This window comes from Carassius gibelio, chromosome B15, assembly GCF_023724105.1.
Source record: "Carassius gibelio isolate Cgi1373 ecotype wild population from Czech Republic chromosome B15, carGib1.2-hapl.c, whole genome shotgun sequence".
NCBI classification, from domain to species: domain Eukaryota; kingdom Metazoa; phylum Chordata; class Actinopteri; order Cypriniformes; family Cyprinidae; genus Carassius; species Carassius gibelio.
The window spans coordinates 11,453,275-11,468,143 of NC_068410.1; the positions used below are offsets into that span (position 1 = coordinate 11,453,275).

The 14,869-nt window shown below is 38.3% G+C and overlaps 1 protein-coding gene across 5 annotated transcripts in view; it reads right to left on the reverse strand.

Moving 5' to 3' along the window:
- Window positions 1-14,869, reverse strand: part of bcas3 (BCAS3 microtubule associated cell migration factor) — a 207,671-nt gene that overhangs the window by 172,051 nt on the left and 20,751 nt on the right. For all 5 annotated transcript variants that reach the window (XM_052577234.1, XM_052577233.1, XM_052577237.1 and 2 more), the window contains 6 exons: window positions 11,797-11,904; window positions 11,604-11,680; window positions 9,206-9,282; window positions 8,410-8,493; window positions 5,539-5,709; window positions 2,959-3,052 (listed from right to left, as the gene is read on the reverse strand). In XM_052577234.1, coding sequence (XP_052433194.1) covers window positions 2,959-3,052; window positions 5,539-5,709; window positions 8,410-8,493; window positions 9,206-9,282; window positions 11,604-11,680; window positions 11,797-11,904 — 611 coding nt within the window. The remainder of the gene's footprint in view (window positions 1-2,958; window positions 3,053-5,538; window positions 5,710-8,409; window positions 8,494-9,205; window positions 9,283-11,603; window positions 11,681-11,796; window positions 11,905-14,869) is intronic.

Genomic DNA, 14,869 nt, shown 5'->3' on the forward strand with positions numbered 1-14,869 from the left:
CCATTAACTACAACTTTTGCCTTAATAAACTATTAATTTGCTGCTTATTAATAGTTAGTAAGGTAGTTGTTAAGTTTAGGGACTGTGTAGCATTAGAGATGTAGAATATGGTCAAGCAGAACACGTGCTTTATATGTACTAATAAACAGCCAATATGTTATTACTAGGCATTCTAATAAACCAATAGATAATAGTGAGAATGGCTCTCTAATGCTAAAGTGTTACCAACATTTTTAGCCATCAAATCATTAACACGCTTTGGCTGGAAAATTATGGCATATGATTGTTTTTCTTCACAGTTTTACTGATAATACTGCTGTGGGCTCTCACACATGCATTTACACAATTATGATCGAGCTCTTCACATAATTCTCTCTGCAGCGTTTCAGACTGATAGGCCAGTTATGCAGTCACACTTGTTTTTATTGTGACCTTCAATTCTTTGTTGATCTAAGAAAAACACACATTTGCACTAATATTTGTACAAGTAAATGTCCCTGAGCAGGCCTTGATTGTTGACTGTATGTTTGCTTTGCCCCGTGATCCAAAGCACTTTTGACTGACTTATGAAGATGAAAGGACTACTGGGCTGAAAGTTCCAGTGCAGTTGACCCTAGTGATGGGACAGGGACAGTGACTTCACCTCCACCTACACCTTCTGTTGCACACATGCTAATGGGGAAAAGGTGGCTTGCAACTATGAGGTCTAAAGGTTAACCAATAGCGCCACCTAGAGACAAACATGTCCCCTCGAAAATGAGGTCAGGACAATCTAATTAGAAGGGTGAAATTCTTAAAATCTTATACTCAACTCAAAAATGCAATGGCTCGATAATACTGAAAAATTAGAAGGTAAAAATATGGGGCTTCAGAAACTGAGAAGAAAGAAATGAAAAGGATTTAATAAAATATTACAGAAAGAAAATTTTTTAGTGGTTAGTCGTAATAGATAACTTCAGAAATCACTTATAATAAATAATAATTATATATGTATATAGACAATCTTCTGACTTAGATTTTTTTGTTTGTTCACTATACTTAAATATAAAAAGTTTCTCTTAAATTAGAAATAGAAAGGATTTGAAATAAATTAGACAATGACAATAACAGTATAGAGCTGTAATTAAAATAAATTATTTTAAATAAAGATACATTTAATTAAAAAAATAAGCAGATCCAAGTCAAAGTCCACAAAGTTGTATTTTATAATAAGAAATCAAATATTTTAATTAATTAATCAATCATAAATGATTAAGTTATATGTACTTGCTCTAAACTGCTCTTTGCATAAATCCTCTTTATAATATTACTGCACCCAAGCTCAGTCTCAGCTCACAGGCACGAGCTCTGTGGCATGACTTGGCATCAGTTCAATACTGTGCGGTTGATACAGAACATCAATCAGGAATGTTTTGATGTACCAAGATATGCACCATTTCCTTACAATCTTTTAGTAACCCGATGCAAAAATCATCTGCACCTGGAGCGGTGTACTAATGTACACAGTCTCCCATAGTATTTCTTAGTAAGGACAGATATGTGAAAGATTTCACTTAGGGCAATGGCTATCATTAGCTTTCAGCACCTTCTTATTAGAAGGACTCTCGATCTGTGACACACACCTCACAATGAGCCATTGTGACTGGACTGGATATCCGGAGAAACAAACATGACTATATGTAAAATTGAAAGGTGATCAGATAACTGCCTATCACAATGAGCCAAGATGCTAGTCCAAGGGCGGGTTGAGGACAACGCTGCCACGGTTTTACTGTATTTTTCCCATAAAATCCAAGAAACAGTTGAAGCCATAGCCTAGCGAGATAAAGCCATGGTGGTCAAGCAAGAAAGAATCATAAAATGAAATAGAGGCTGAATATAGATTTTTAAAAATCAAGGTGCAAAATGGTAATGAATAACGGCCCTTATAATGACTAAAACAGGTTGTGACCTGGCTGTCTAAATGCACGAAGAATTATGAGCCCGTCCTACGCCTTCTGAATAGCACTGCTCTTCTCATCTTTAAGGTATGAAACTGTACCTGTTCAGTGCTCGGGGTATTTCAGAGACAGAGGGCTTTGTTGGCCTTAATACACTTCAAGAGAGACAGACATGAACAAGATCAATGATCACTAAATATTCCACTACGTGTTCAGGAGAGACAAGAGGGAAGAAAGAGAAGGATGGAGAAAGAGGAAAAAGAGGGAGAAATGACAGTGACCTATGTGCCTGGGGGTATACTCATCAGGAGACACACAATGGCTACTTTTCAGAACAAGAGATCTTAAGCGCCAAGCAGACAGTACCGTTTACAGAACAAGATGAGGTTACATGTAAAAAGGTGACATGACTGACACCGCCATCTCCTTCTCTTTTGTATCATTCGGAATCCACTTCTAATATTATACAACCTTTTCTGCATTAAAAAGTGTCAAACTTTCGATTTAAGTGACCATTTTTCAGCCTTAGAATTTAAGGAAGGGCTCAACCAACAATAAAATGTGACTTTGAAAGACCATATTGAAACGAAGTCAACATCTCTATTTAATACTTCCAGTTGTGTTCCACAAAGGCAAGAAATATAGAGGTTTGGAAAGACAGAAAGATGAATAGATGATGACAGAATCTTAACTACCCGTACTGTACCTTTAAGACTTCTATGTGAAAATGCACTCTTTTATGATTGTCTAACTTGCACATACCAGTGCAGTACAGTGGTAGTTATCAGATATCAGGTCAATACAGTTTATATTAATGCTCTGGGTGGACTATGAAGAAAACTTTGCATTGAGAACTGAATAAATCTGCATTCTATATCAAGCTGTTTTAATTCAAAAGAATCGAGGGATAGCCATAACGCGTCCCCTTTAAGACCATGTAAACGCCTGCCAACCAAGTGCCTAGAGTTTTGTGCTTTGGTAGGACTCAGTGAGGCATCAAAATGAGGTGTTCACTTACCACTCGGATTAAACGCCATGCAGGATATAGGCTTATCGTGTGCTGGAAAATGCGCAATCACTCCTTCTCCATCAGAATCCTCACTAACAAGAACCTGAAACATATACACCCAGAAAACACACAATCAAGCTACAGTAAGTTGACGGAGCTACATAAATAAAAGCTGACTTCTTGTTTACCTCCCGTCTCAGTGTTTTAGACACATAGCTGGTCATTAGCTCTACAGTGGCCCGTGCAATCTGATCTTCACAGTTACAAAAGATTTAATCAGTTTTACAAAGATGCGTTTTGGCATTTTGTTTAAAACAAAGTTTGTACCAAGCTGTGTTCCACTGTATGGAGCTGAAAAGGTTTCCGTGTGTGTGTGTTTTTTTAATGATCATCATCCATTCCCCATCATGTCATTCAACCTTAAACATCTTGTCCACTTGCGGGTGCTTAACAATTATCCTTGTGTCTACTTCAATCCACACTGGAACAATCTAGCTTTAAATGACGCATGTTCGGCAAAATAGTTTCATTATGGAATTCAAATAGACATTTTTTTAAAAGATGTCCACAAATACGTTGGTGAGTCTTATGAACACGGTTTCAAAGAAATAAAGACTAAACCACATGACCACTGTGATCAGTGTGCATATTCTGCCAAAGCCCACAGAGCAACAGTTCTGTATCAGACAGGAAGAAAAAGTGCCATGTTGAAGGAGTTAAAACAAACACAGCAGGAAGAAACTCTATAGTATCTCTTCACGTTTTGATACCCCAAAGAGATTAATAGCTCCCAGTTAAAAGAACTGTAATGCGAATCCGTAACTCATCCACATGTACATTACTACAAAAAAAGAAAGAAAAAAAAAGAAAGAGGGAAAAAAAGAAGTGAAAGAATAAACGATGTTCATTTTTTTCTTTATTTATTCAATAAACCAAATATTAAATATACAAAAAAAAAAAAATACATAAATAAAAATGACAAAAAGTACAAAAGTAAAAATAAAAAATAAGCATGTTCAAATATGTAAAAAAAAAAAACAACTGAACAAAAAGTAGTACTTTTTTTTGCATTTTAAATATATCAAAACATTTCTCCAAAATGGGTGTAAATATTAAAATTCAATATAAATTCTGATATCTTTCAAATAGCCTCTGAAACTCAAAGCAAAACAGAAAGAAAGAAAAGGGAGAGTGTGTTGCTCATAAGGGACTATTCTCTGGTCAGTGGCCTTCTGTTAAGTTTGCTCATGAAAGAGATTATAACTAAGCCCAGACATGAGACAGCCGGAGAGAAGAGTGATAAATGTAGCGGAGTGTTGCATTAAGGAGCAAGGCAGCTTTTAATAGGATCCAGTCCAAACAAAAAACAGCCTTGCTTTAAAACCCAGACATTCATTTCAGACTGCAAAAAAATGCTCCTGTGACACAAACCAGATCTCTTTTATTAGGGGCAAAAACAGACAATGTTGTTCCGTACAGGAATATACTATCGCTTCGGAAAAGTATTTGTGTGTGGATAGCTCCAAAGAGCAAATAAACATCTTGCAGGAAAAACAGAGCTGTAAGAGGTGGATGATGCTGATGAGGGGGTGGGCTGTGTCCCCTGAGACTGGGAGTGTGGGAGAAGGGGAAAAAATGCCAAGACCACTGCTGGAGTCATGGGAGAATGGCACTGACAGTAAATTCCATAAAGATGCTTTGTGTGAATATTAAAAACATGAGTAGTCCGCTTTGGGAGGAGCGCAGCGTCTTGTGAGGTTCGCTTTGGAGCGGATGGCGATATAAACACAGGAAACCTCTCTTAGAAAGTGTTGACTCTGGTAAATCAGAGTGGTATAGGTTTATAAATAAGCACAATAAACCACACCTCTAAATAAGAGTAACACATCAATCGGGTCGCGGTAGACTCTCTGGGGAATCGAGGGATTAGCGATCACATTTTTCACAGCCCACTAAATGGGAGGATCTATTTACATGGGTCAGAATCAACAGGATAATGAAACCTGTTCCAACTTAAACTTCCTCCAAGTAAAAATCCTTGAACAGAGGAACTGCAAATATTAAAGTTAGCCTTTAAACTTAGTGCTCTATTAAAATGTCACACACCTACATGTCCTCTTTTAACACATTCAGGCCTTGGAGGAAAAGAGAAGAAAAAATAGACCTTCTCCGTAATGCTTCTGCAATGACCTGCCTGTGATCTCATGCGAAAAGACTATGGTGCTGCCAGCCAAGGGGGAAACAGCCACAGGAAGTGGTTAAATCATGAGATCAGGAGACTGCGGCCTGGCACGGAGTCTGTGAACGAACGGTGAAGCATGTGCTCTTATGACAATGTGATGACAAACCCCTTGGGCCAAAAGAAGCACTAATACTGAATGAGTTATGAATAGGATTAATGGATTATTTATCTCGGAGAAAAGGGGAATGAATCCGGGTTCTTTCGGATCAAGGTCAGATGGATGAAGAAAGTACCATAAACAGACATACTGTTGTGATACCGTTGCATGCTAGAAATCCCATCATTCACAAACCTTCATCCCTGGAAAGAAATGTACAGATTATTATGTATGAGTGAGCATTTCATACCTGTCCTTCTCCCACAGAGTGTGTGTCTATGATGGTGACCACACCAGGCTGGTGAGGGCTGCGGCGGGTGCCACTATGGGCAGTGCTGTCCTCGTCAGTTGCCCCTGATGGGAGTGTACCGGTGAGCTGGGTCACAACCTTCCCCACCATTGTCAGGCCCGTCTTCAATGTCTGACAGGAAGACAGAGACACAAACTGTAAATATATTTAAAAATCAAAAAGATAGTAGTGATAGTAATGTAGGTTTTTTTTTTTTTTTACTAAAAATAAAACTGAAAAAAGAAATAAAGTTTGGGCAATTAAATTCATCTTTGGAACACAAATTAAGATATATATCTTGCTGAAATCGGAGAGCTTTCAGACCCTGCATATAGACAGAAATGCTCCGGACACATTCAAGGCTCAGGCAGCAGCACCACATGCATGTGTTGCGTTACTCTAGTGAACACGTGTCGAAGACTGACACGAAAGAGAAGAGATTGTTGAATAAAGCCATCATTTTTGTTTTCTTTGCATTGCAAAAAGTATTCTTGTAGCTTCTTAAAAGTACAGTTGAACCACTGATGTCACATGTAGTATTTTAATGATGTCCTTAGCCTTTCTGGGTCTTTTCAGTTTCATGCAACATTTCAGTTGCGTTGCTGTCTATGCAGGGTCAGAACGCACTCAGATTTCAGCAAAAATATCTTAATTTGTGTTCCAATGATGATTGAAGGTCTTACAGGTTTGGAAATCCATGAGGGTGAGAAACTCAATGGCAGAATTTTCATTTTGGGTGAACTATCCCATTAAAGATCCATCCATGCGATACATTTTAGTACAAGAGTACAACATTAATTCATGCAGAAGGCTGAAAGAAAAAACTTTAATTCAGCAACATTTGTGCCAGCTAAACATAAGTACTATTGCAACACTCAAATCAATAATGCAAACAATGTTTGCACATCCAGACATTTTGTTGAGCAATGACCTAAAAAACATGTTTGCATCCAGTGTTGTCTGAGGCAATGTCAACAGACAGGTGTGTGAGTTAGCCGTGTAGTCTAACGGTTAGTATTTGTGCTAGTGAGTGTTGATGTTTACTCTGAGCAGAGAGCTGAGAAGAGAGGTCCGATTTCTGGCACGGCGGTCAGTGCCTGTGTCTGCCACCAGCCGGTGGGCCCCTCCCCTCACCGACCCTGATCAATGGGGACTGTTTGGATTAGCACTAAAAACTCTAACTGCAGTGATTAGAAAACACATTAGTGTTGATCAATTAGGAGGCAAACGCTTCTCTTAATAATTGATGGGGCAAAGCAATTTACACACAGTCAGTTAGTGGGCTTGTCAGAGCATTCTCCAAAGGGCCCAACAAACACAGGCGCCACGAGGTATTGACGCTGCCGCTTGGCCTGAATGCCTGATTAAGCTCTCCGGGGCCTTGGCAGACAGACACACACATAGAGCAATGCTCACTCCATTAAGTGAGAACTAGAGGAGACCCAACTTAAGCTGTGCTATCCACTTACCCCAAACACAGTTCACAACGGCAGAGGTCTGAAAACGGAACCCTGGGGCACCCCGCTCATGCAGAATTGTGGCTGGCACAATGACATCTCTCTTTTGGTCACATCACACTCATTTACACAATCTGTGCCTTGCAAGAATTCAATTTTTGCAAAAGGCGCCCACCCCCTCCTTTTTTGTGATTGTGTTACAGGATTGATGGGAGATGGCCCCTTGGCCCCCAGACGGCCGCACTCAGAGCCACTCAGCACAGGGACCGTGTGTCAGAGTGGAGGAGATGGTTATAAATCACAGCCCCGTCTGCAGACGGCCTGTCTGCGTATCAAGGCTTTTTTAACCTTGTTTTCCTCTCTGCTAACCTTTGCTGTGCTCCTTTTGATGTATACCGCCATTAAGGCTAATGGTACTTCTCTCACGTAAGCCGTTAGCGCTCGTTAGGCAGTGATCAGGCCGGCAGCCAGGGAATACAGATGTGGGCTTAATAAATCAATTAAGCAACAAGGAGAGGAGACTGGAACCATATGAAAGGTTAAGCACCAAGGTTCTGGCACCACTAAATGAACTCTAGTGGGTCTCTGAATCACTGAGGAATACGCCAAGACTGCTCTAGGATGCTATATATGAATAAAGTGAGTGGAACAGCACACATTACTAGCTTCATTTAGAGCAGTGCAAACAGGAAAGAAAGCATGACTGAAAATACACAAGTATAAAAAAAACACAATTGCAAGAGCCAGATAAAACTTAAAAGATTTAAGATGATTCCATGCCTTGTAAACAGGTTTATCATGAATTAATGTGACGCAGCTAAGGATTACTAAACCAATCGTATCTTAGAAAGAAAAGTGTGATCATACTGAATGTCCTTAAAGCGCAACATTTAAAAAAATAAAATAAAACAACATTAAAAATGATTTTTAAATGCAGTGCACCAACAATTATAAATGTCGGATTTGACAAAAGAATGGCTGGATTTAATCATATAAAACAAAATGAATAATGCTAACAAACAAGTCAACAAGACACAACTGAAATAATCTCAAGAATTGATCAAACATATGTCAATGTGGCCTCAAATCCTATTTGGACACTAAAGCCACTCAAAATACATGGATTTAGAATGGGTGGATTAGACAAATAAACAATGCTTTTCTCTAAACTAGACAGGTTTTACTTTTTTCCCTTAATAACCCATTAATGTTTCAAAAGATTTTTATTTGGGGTGGAATGCACTACTATAAAAGTTTGCTTAATCTAGCGATCTTACATTTATTTATGGCTCAGGTGGGCAAATACTTCTTCACACAACGTCCACGTGCTGAAGACTGTGACTGGTCACAGCAGCGGTAAGAAGCGCATACTCACTTTAGCAGCACTGATGACAGTGGCAGTGTAGGACTGGGCATTATCTCCACAGGCCCCACCACGGGACTGATGACACCGGATCAGCTACACACACACAAACAGAGACAGAACAGAGTCACATTATCTACCAGAACCTTTCAGCTCCCCAGCACTCATTAACCCACAGAGGCCTGTCACAGCCCGCGCCACGACGTCTGCAGACGGGCACGGTGAGTAAGAGGAGGAGGAGGATGCCATTAGGACAACAAACAGTTCTTCAGCCCCATTCTACGATGCACTCCCTCTAGGGTCCATGTCCCAGACCTATACAACACTTCAACTACCATTGGCCAGAAACTCATTACCTTTGCCCAGACACACTGTCCCATCTGTCCATTATTAAGCAGCAAGTGGCCTCTCCAAGGCAAACAAACCGCACCCATTACATAAATGATGGTGAATCAAGGGTCTACTTAATAATAATATGTCATATTATATTGTTAGCTCATATTGATATGGCACACATTGTCTTTATAATAATATGGGCAGTACGTAAGAAATAAAAACATTCATAAGAAGGCTGTAGTTTGATTTAAGGTTAAGCAAAACAACAAACTATCAACAACGAATCCATCTCAAGGAAGGCCTGAACTATTAGGCAGACTATTAGGTGTTGTTGAGCATTAACAAAGGCCATGTTCTTGTGCTTAAAAACATCTGGATGGGGCACAACAAAATGTGTTACTAAAAATAAAGAAATAAACAAGGTATTTTTGGTGCATTCAGATTTGTTTAAAATACTGGGTGTTTGTACTACCTTGTTCTCAGCATAGGCCAACCACCGGCTTCCCAGAGCTATAGGGTTGAGGTTGGGCCCAGGACAGGGGTAGCAGCCTGCAACACAAAGGAAAACACACAAATATAACAAGAGATAAACTAAATAGCAGCACAAAGAACACATCAATTATCCATCATAGCAGCATCTCACCCAAGACTGTGTTTTACTAGAACTTAGGCTTTGCGTAATACCAGAGGTTAAATAAGGGTTATGGCATTTGGTGACAGTAGGATGGCTCCTCAGCTTATTAACTGCCAGACAGATTGACCCATGAGAGCAATACAGCCATAAAATCTGTACTGATCCCACATGCCATGATAATGTAGCTGTACATCACATGTGGGACACATACAAACAGGGCAAACGCGCGAGCAAAAGCAAATCAGATAAGGTCTTAAACCTAATAAATAGGCACAGAAACACCAAACATCTTTCTCTGCCTTTGCACACGTAAAGGTTATGCAAGTGCACATCACAGTGTGAAGTGCACTGACAGTAATTTATAGCATGGAGTGAATATAAAATATATGCAGACAGTAATTTAGGGTGTAGAGACTGGATCTGAAACTCGGGTGAATGGGACTTGAGGTAAACCACAAGCGCAGTAATGCAAAAGCCGTTTGTGCCTTTCCAAAGTGAAGGGAGTCAATGCAGTGAGATAACGTATGTTTAACACATCCTGTGAGGCGGACTTGGGGGATTTTCACCATTGTTTTGTGATCTCACAGCCAGAAAGAGAAGACCTTATTCAATGCTTCCACCCAAAATAAAACATAAAAGTAATAAGAAACAACATACAGGCCAGTGGGGCACATAGCATATAAAAGAACTCCATATTAAGTATTATTCGATATCTTTGGCAGTCTCGATTAGTATCACAGAGAACCAATTATAGATTTTATCATTATTTGTTTATTTTCATATTTTATATTTTCATTTTAATGTTGTATTTCTGTGATTTTTATACTTTTTTATGTTTAAATAGTTTTTCTTCATTTTTTTCATTTATTTCTTGCAGCTTTAATTTTGTTTGTTTTAGTACACCAAGTTATTTCCTTGGCAACTAGCTGATTTAGTTTATTTCTTGTTTTTATATATCAGGTAATATTTATATTATTTCACGTACTGTATTTTCCAGAAAAGAAAAATAGTGTTTTAAAAAAAAAAATTATATTAGTTATTTATTAAGGCTTTTCTCACAACGATCTCGGAAAAAATAACACAAAGCATACAATAAAAAAGTTATGACATTTCAGATCTACACTAGACAAAAATTAGAATACATTCTGATTATCATTATATTAAGAAATAAACGTAAAAAATACTAAAATGTAATGTAATCAAATGAAATGTAAAATAAAATGAATTATTTACAAACATTCTAAACGCTAAGAACATGTATTTTAGTTCTCCTCACTCCACAACAAATCTTAATAACTTAACAGTATTCAGAAAAGAGTCAATTTCATTTAAAGTGAAACCAAAACTTCCAGGGTTAGAAATGTGCTATACAAATAAACTTAGGCTCACATATCTTTCTCATTCAGCACAAATCCAAATGTATGCTCTTTGCAATAGCTTAGTTAACTATAATAATTATGGGCTTTAAAAAAATCCATCTAGTCTTGTTCTTCCTATGTTATGGAAGCTTTAAAGAAGCGATTAATGATGTAAAGGGTTATTGACCAACCCGTTTCCTGTGGCGCAGACGTTGACAGGGAAGTCGAATAGATAATGAGATCCATTAAAATAACACTAATGGCAATTTACAACAAACGATTGCTTAAGTGGGCAGCAGAGGCCTGGTTTCACATGATGACATGGACAGTTTATTCTTCTGAAACCATATACGAAGACCAGTCACGCACATGAGAGTTGGGACCTTGTGAGCAGCATCTACTTCAAGGGTGCAAAAAAGCCGTTTGGATTTCGCCCCTGGTCTAGACTGGAGTAGAGGATTGCTCTTTATGTGCTAGAGCTGGGCTGAGTGACAATATGCATTTGTTTGTTGTTGTTTATGCTGCACGATGGCAGCTTCACACAGACGTTTCTGGTCATGTCCAGTTCTGACATATTATAAAACAAAAGCCATTTGTGTAAACAGTCAGGCCTGTGGAGTTGTGGATGAGCTTTGATATCGTATAGCTGTGAGGAGTGACACAAGGAAAAACGGCTCCATTGGTGTGACAGCACGTATGAGGGTTATGTGGGGTTTGTGGGTTTAATGAAGTCAGTGTGCAAAGAGGATTAATCAAGACTAGGTTTCCTGTTTTGCGAAGCTGCAGATCAAAGACGCAAAGAAAAGTTGCGTCGGAGACTAGAGAAGGTCAAGAAGGGTCAAGTTCAGCAGACACATCTATAACGTGAAAGCACTTACTTGTGACAAAGAACTTTTTCATAAAGGTGCAGCTGTCAAAGGCAGCGATCTTTTCCTGAAGACTAACGACGAGGATCCTATGGTCATCAAGGGATAGAGATTGATTCAGAATTTTTTTTTTTATTAAAACTTAATGCTGTGTTTAAAATGATTACAAGGTAAAATGAAGGAAAATGAATTTGTGCAAACGCACCTTTTGTTGCAATGCAGATCATAGATGGGTGTTTTAAACTGTATGGACTTGACCATCTCTCCTGTCCTCAAAGAATAAAGATCCACACAACAATAAGGGGGACTTGTCCTGCAAAACCCAGAGAGAGCAGTGATTAGTTAGTCGAAATAGCCTTAAATAATACGTAACCATATGATTTATACATTTTTACATATTTTATTTTTTACATATTATTCACAAATTAATGACAAATAATCAATGAAATTAGTATGAATTAATACTTTTATTCACCAAGGATGCAGAATAATATCTAAAGGGGTATAAAGTGACATTGAAGACAGCACTACTGCTAAAAATTCAGCTTTGGAATAAATTACAATTAAAATATATTAAAACAAAAAACAGTTATTTTGAATCAATAATATTTCACATTATTACGGTTTTGTTTAGTTTTTTACTGTACATTTTAAGTAAATACAGCCTTGGTGAGCATTGTGTAAATACAGCCTTTGTGAGCTAGAAAGACTTTCAAAACATTTAAAAAAAGTTTTTGTTGCTGAAAACAAAACAACAACTAAAAAAAATGCAAAAAGCATAGAAAACAAAACAACGTAAAAGGATTAGTAAAATAAGACAAAAAAACTAAAACACACAAAAAAACTAATCAAACAAAACAAAAACAAAGCAAAGCAAAGTAAAACAAAATAAAACAAACAAAAAAGACTAGTAGTTTTTTATTGTACTTTGCAATAACACAAAACCTAATGTTTTAGTTCCCAAAACACATTTACAAGATCAAGACCCACCAGAAAACTTTCTCACACTGGCCATTCTGTAGTTATTTCCTCTCTACCTTCATCAAGGAGATGGGAGTTAAGTGAAAGCAGTGGCTGCTGCTCGTGATAAAGGCAGATATTAATCCTCATTAGGGGTTCTGCACTCAACTGGCACAGCCTGGCCTGCCATATTAACCATCTTAACAGAATGTTTCTGGTAAGACGCTGTGCTGGGCACTTTGCTTTCCACAGGATATTAGTCTTGTGGTAATAAGCATGGCATCAGCACTGCCCAACCCAGTGGGTCTGGATCAGAATACCATTCTAACAAGTCAGGTATTCTGTTGGAGCCGTGGCTAAATGTACACAAGTTGCTCAAACGTCAGTAATAAACTTAAGGATGTCAGGAGTCTAACTATAGATGAAACTTGAAATCAAAGAGGCCAGATTATTGACACTGACGCGGAGCTGATCGCGCACTCCATATAAATGAAGATGATCAATAGCTTGTGCTTCATTGACAAAACAATTGGCTTTAGAAGCAACCACTAATGATTTGCTGCGTCTGACTCTTAATTCGACCGACTGTCTGCCGCTTCACAAGAAGTGATTATATCATGCATCATAGATTAGCATGAACATACGGTTTGTCAATAAAATGTTCAGTGCATAGTGCTATTGGCTCTGCTACTAATGTAACACAGCTCCTGTGAAAACAAGGGTTTGAGTCGGGTATATTGACTGATGTTCTGATCTCAGAAAGGCTAGATAGTTCCAATCCTGGATTCTGACTGTCCAATACAATGCGCAGGCTATAATACACAATGGCCAAAAACATCCGTCTGCATATGTATGGATATAGTAACAATGCTGTAGAGGAGATGAATGTATAGATACAACTTTTCAAAAAGGAAAATAAGAAAACAAATTACGTCCAAGTTTTAAGGATTTAATTGGCACTAAGAACATGTGGAAAATAAAACGCATCAAAACTGGAAACAAACAAATAATAAGAGAGAGAGGGAGGGAGAGAGAGAAATAAAACAACTAGCCAATCATTAAGAGTAATCAATAATAATAAATAGTCAAAAATACAAAAATAAAATGGCCAAAAAATCTAAATCAAAAAGATGCGTTCATGTTCCGATAGCTCAGCGTTTTATACCTACTTGTTAAAACATCTCATTTTTAAAAGTTCTCAAATTCACCCTTTTCTTTGTTTCCCCGTTTTTAATATTGGAAAAAATGTCATTTTACTCCTCATTTATAATTTACAAGCATGCAAACAGTGGATAAAACAGCGTGGACACCATGTCGAGGAAACAACTCTTTTTCCAAACATGCACATATCAGTTTTTACAAAGCTGCCAAGACATCAAACCGCAAATTGTGGAACATGGAAGTACTTAAACCATAAATGAAAAAAGCTGTGGTGTCTCTCAACATCCTATACTTTCCAGTTCTGATTCTGAGTGATGAAGAGCCAGGGAGGTTTTTAATTTGTCATTACTTTCACAGACAGTGAGTGATCTCTGAGTGAAGCCGTGACGATTGCAAATCCAGCCTGTACTTTGAGCGTGTTCCCAAACAGCTGCCATTTGAGCCACTTCTCCACAGCGCTGTGGCTTGAGGTCAGGGTGGACATATTGCACATAATGTTTTAAAGATAGTATAATAATGTCTTGGAGCAGGAGGCTCGCTTTGTGTGTGATACACATCCGATTCTCAATGTCTGGAAGGTCAATCCTGCAGCTGAGGCTTAGTGTCTCAGATCCACCAGTGATTGATGGAATCATCCCACAAGTCTTAAATCATGCTATGGCCATTTGGAAGTCCAGATTGGCCAACAAGTAGAGTTGTGTGGCAAAACTGACCCGTGGTTTGTCTCAGCCCACTGTTGGAGTTGGAGTTTGCTGGCTTACCCAGGGCTGGATTACAGTATGCGTGTCAACAACACAATCCAGTAAGCAGTAAGAACCCACCGCAGACATGAACGTGTGCCCAGAGCTGCATCTCAATATCGGCCAGCCGCCAGTAACAACCCTGTCTCAGAGCCACATCACAAATACAAACACACAATCACAGGGCAGCTGCTGGACAGTCTAGTGAAAATAAATAAAACCAAGTCAGACAGACATGAATTTGTTCCAAGCAGTGTTTGAAATCGGTCGTGTGTGTGTAAATAACAAATAATAGCGTCCACGATAAAGAAAAAAAAAACATAAAAATTTGTAGTTGGTTATAGTTATATGTTGGTTTCCTATAGTTTTGAAAGAGTTTTATTAAGGAAAAATATCAAGTAGTGTAGTATCCATCAA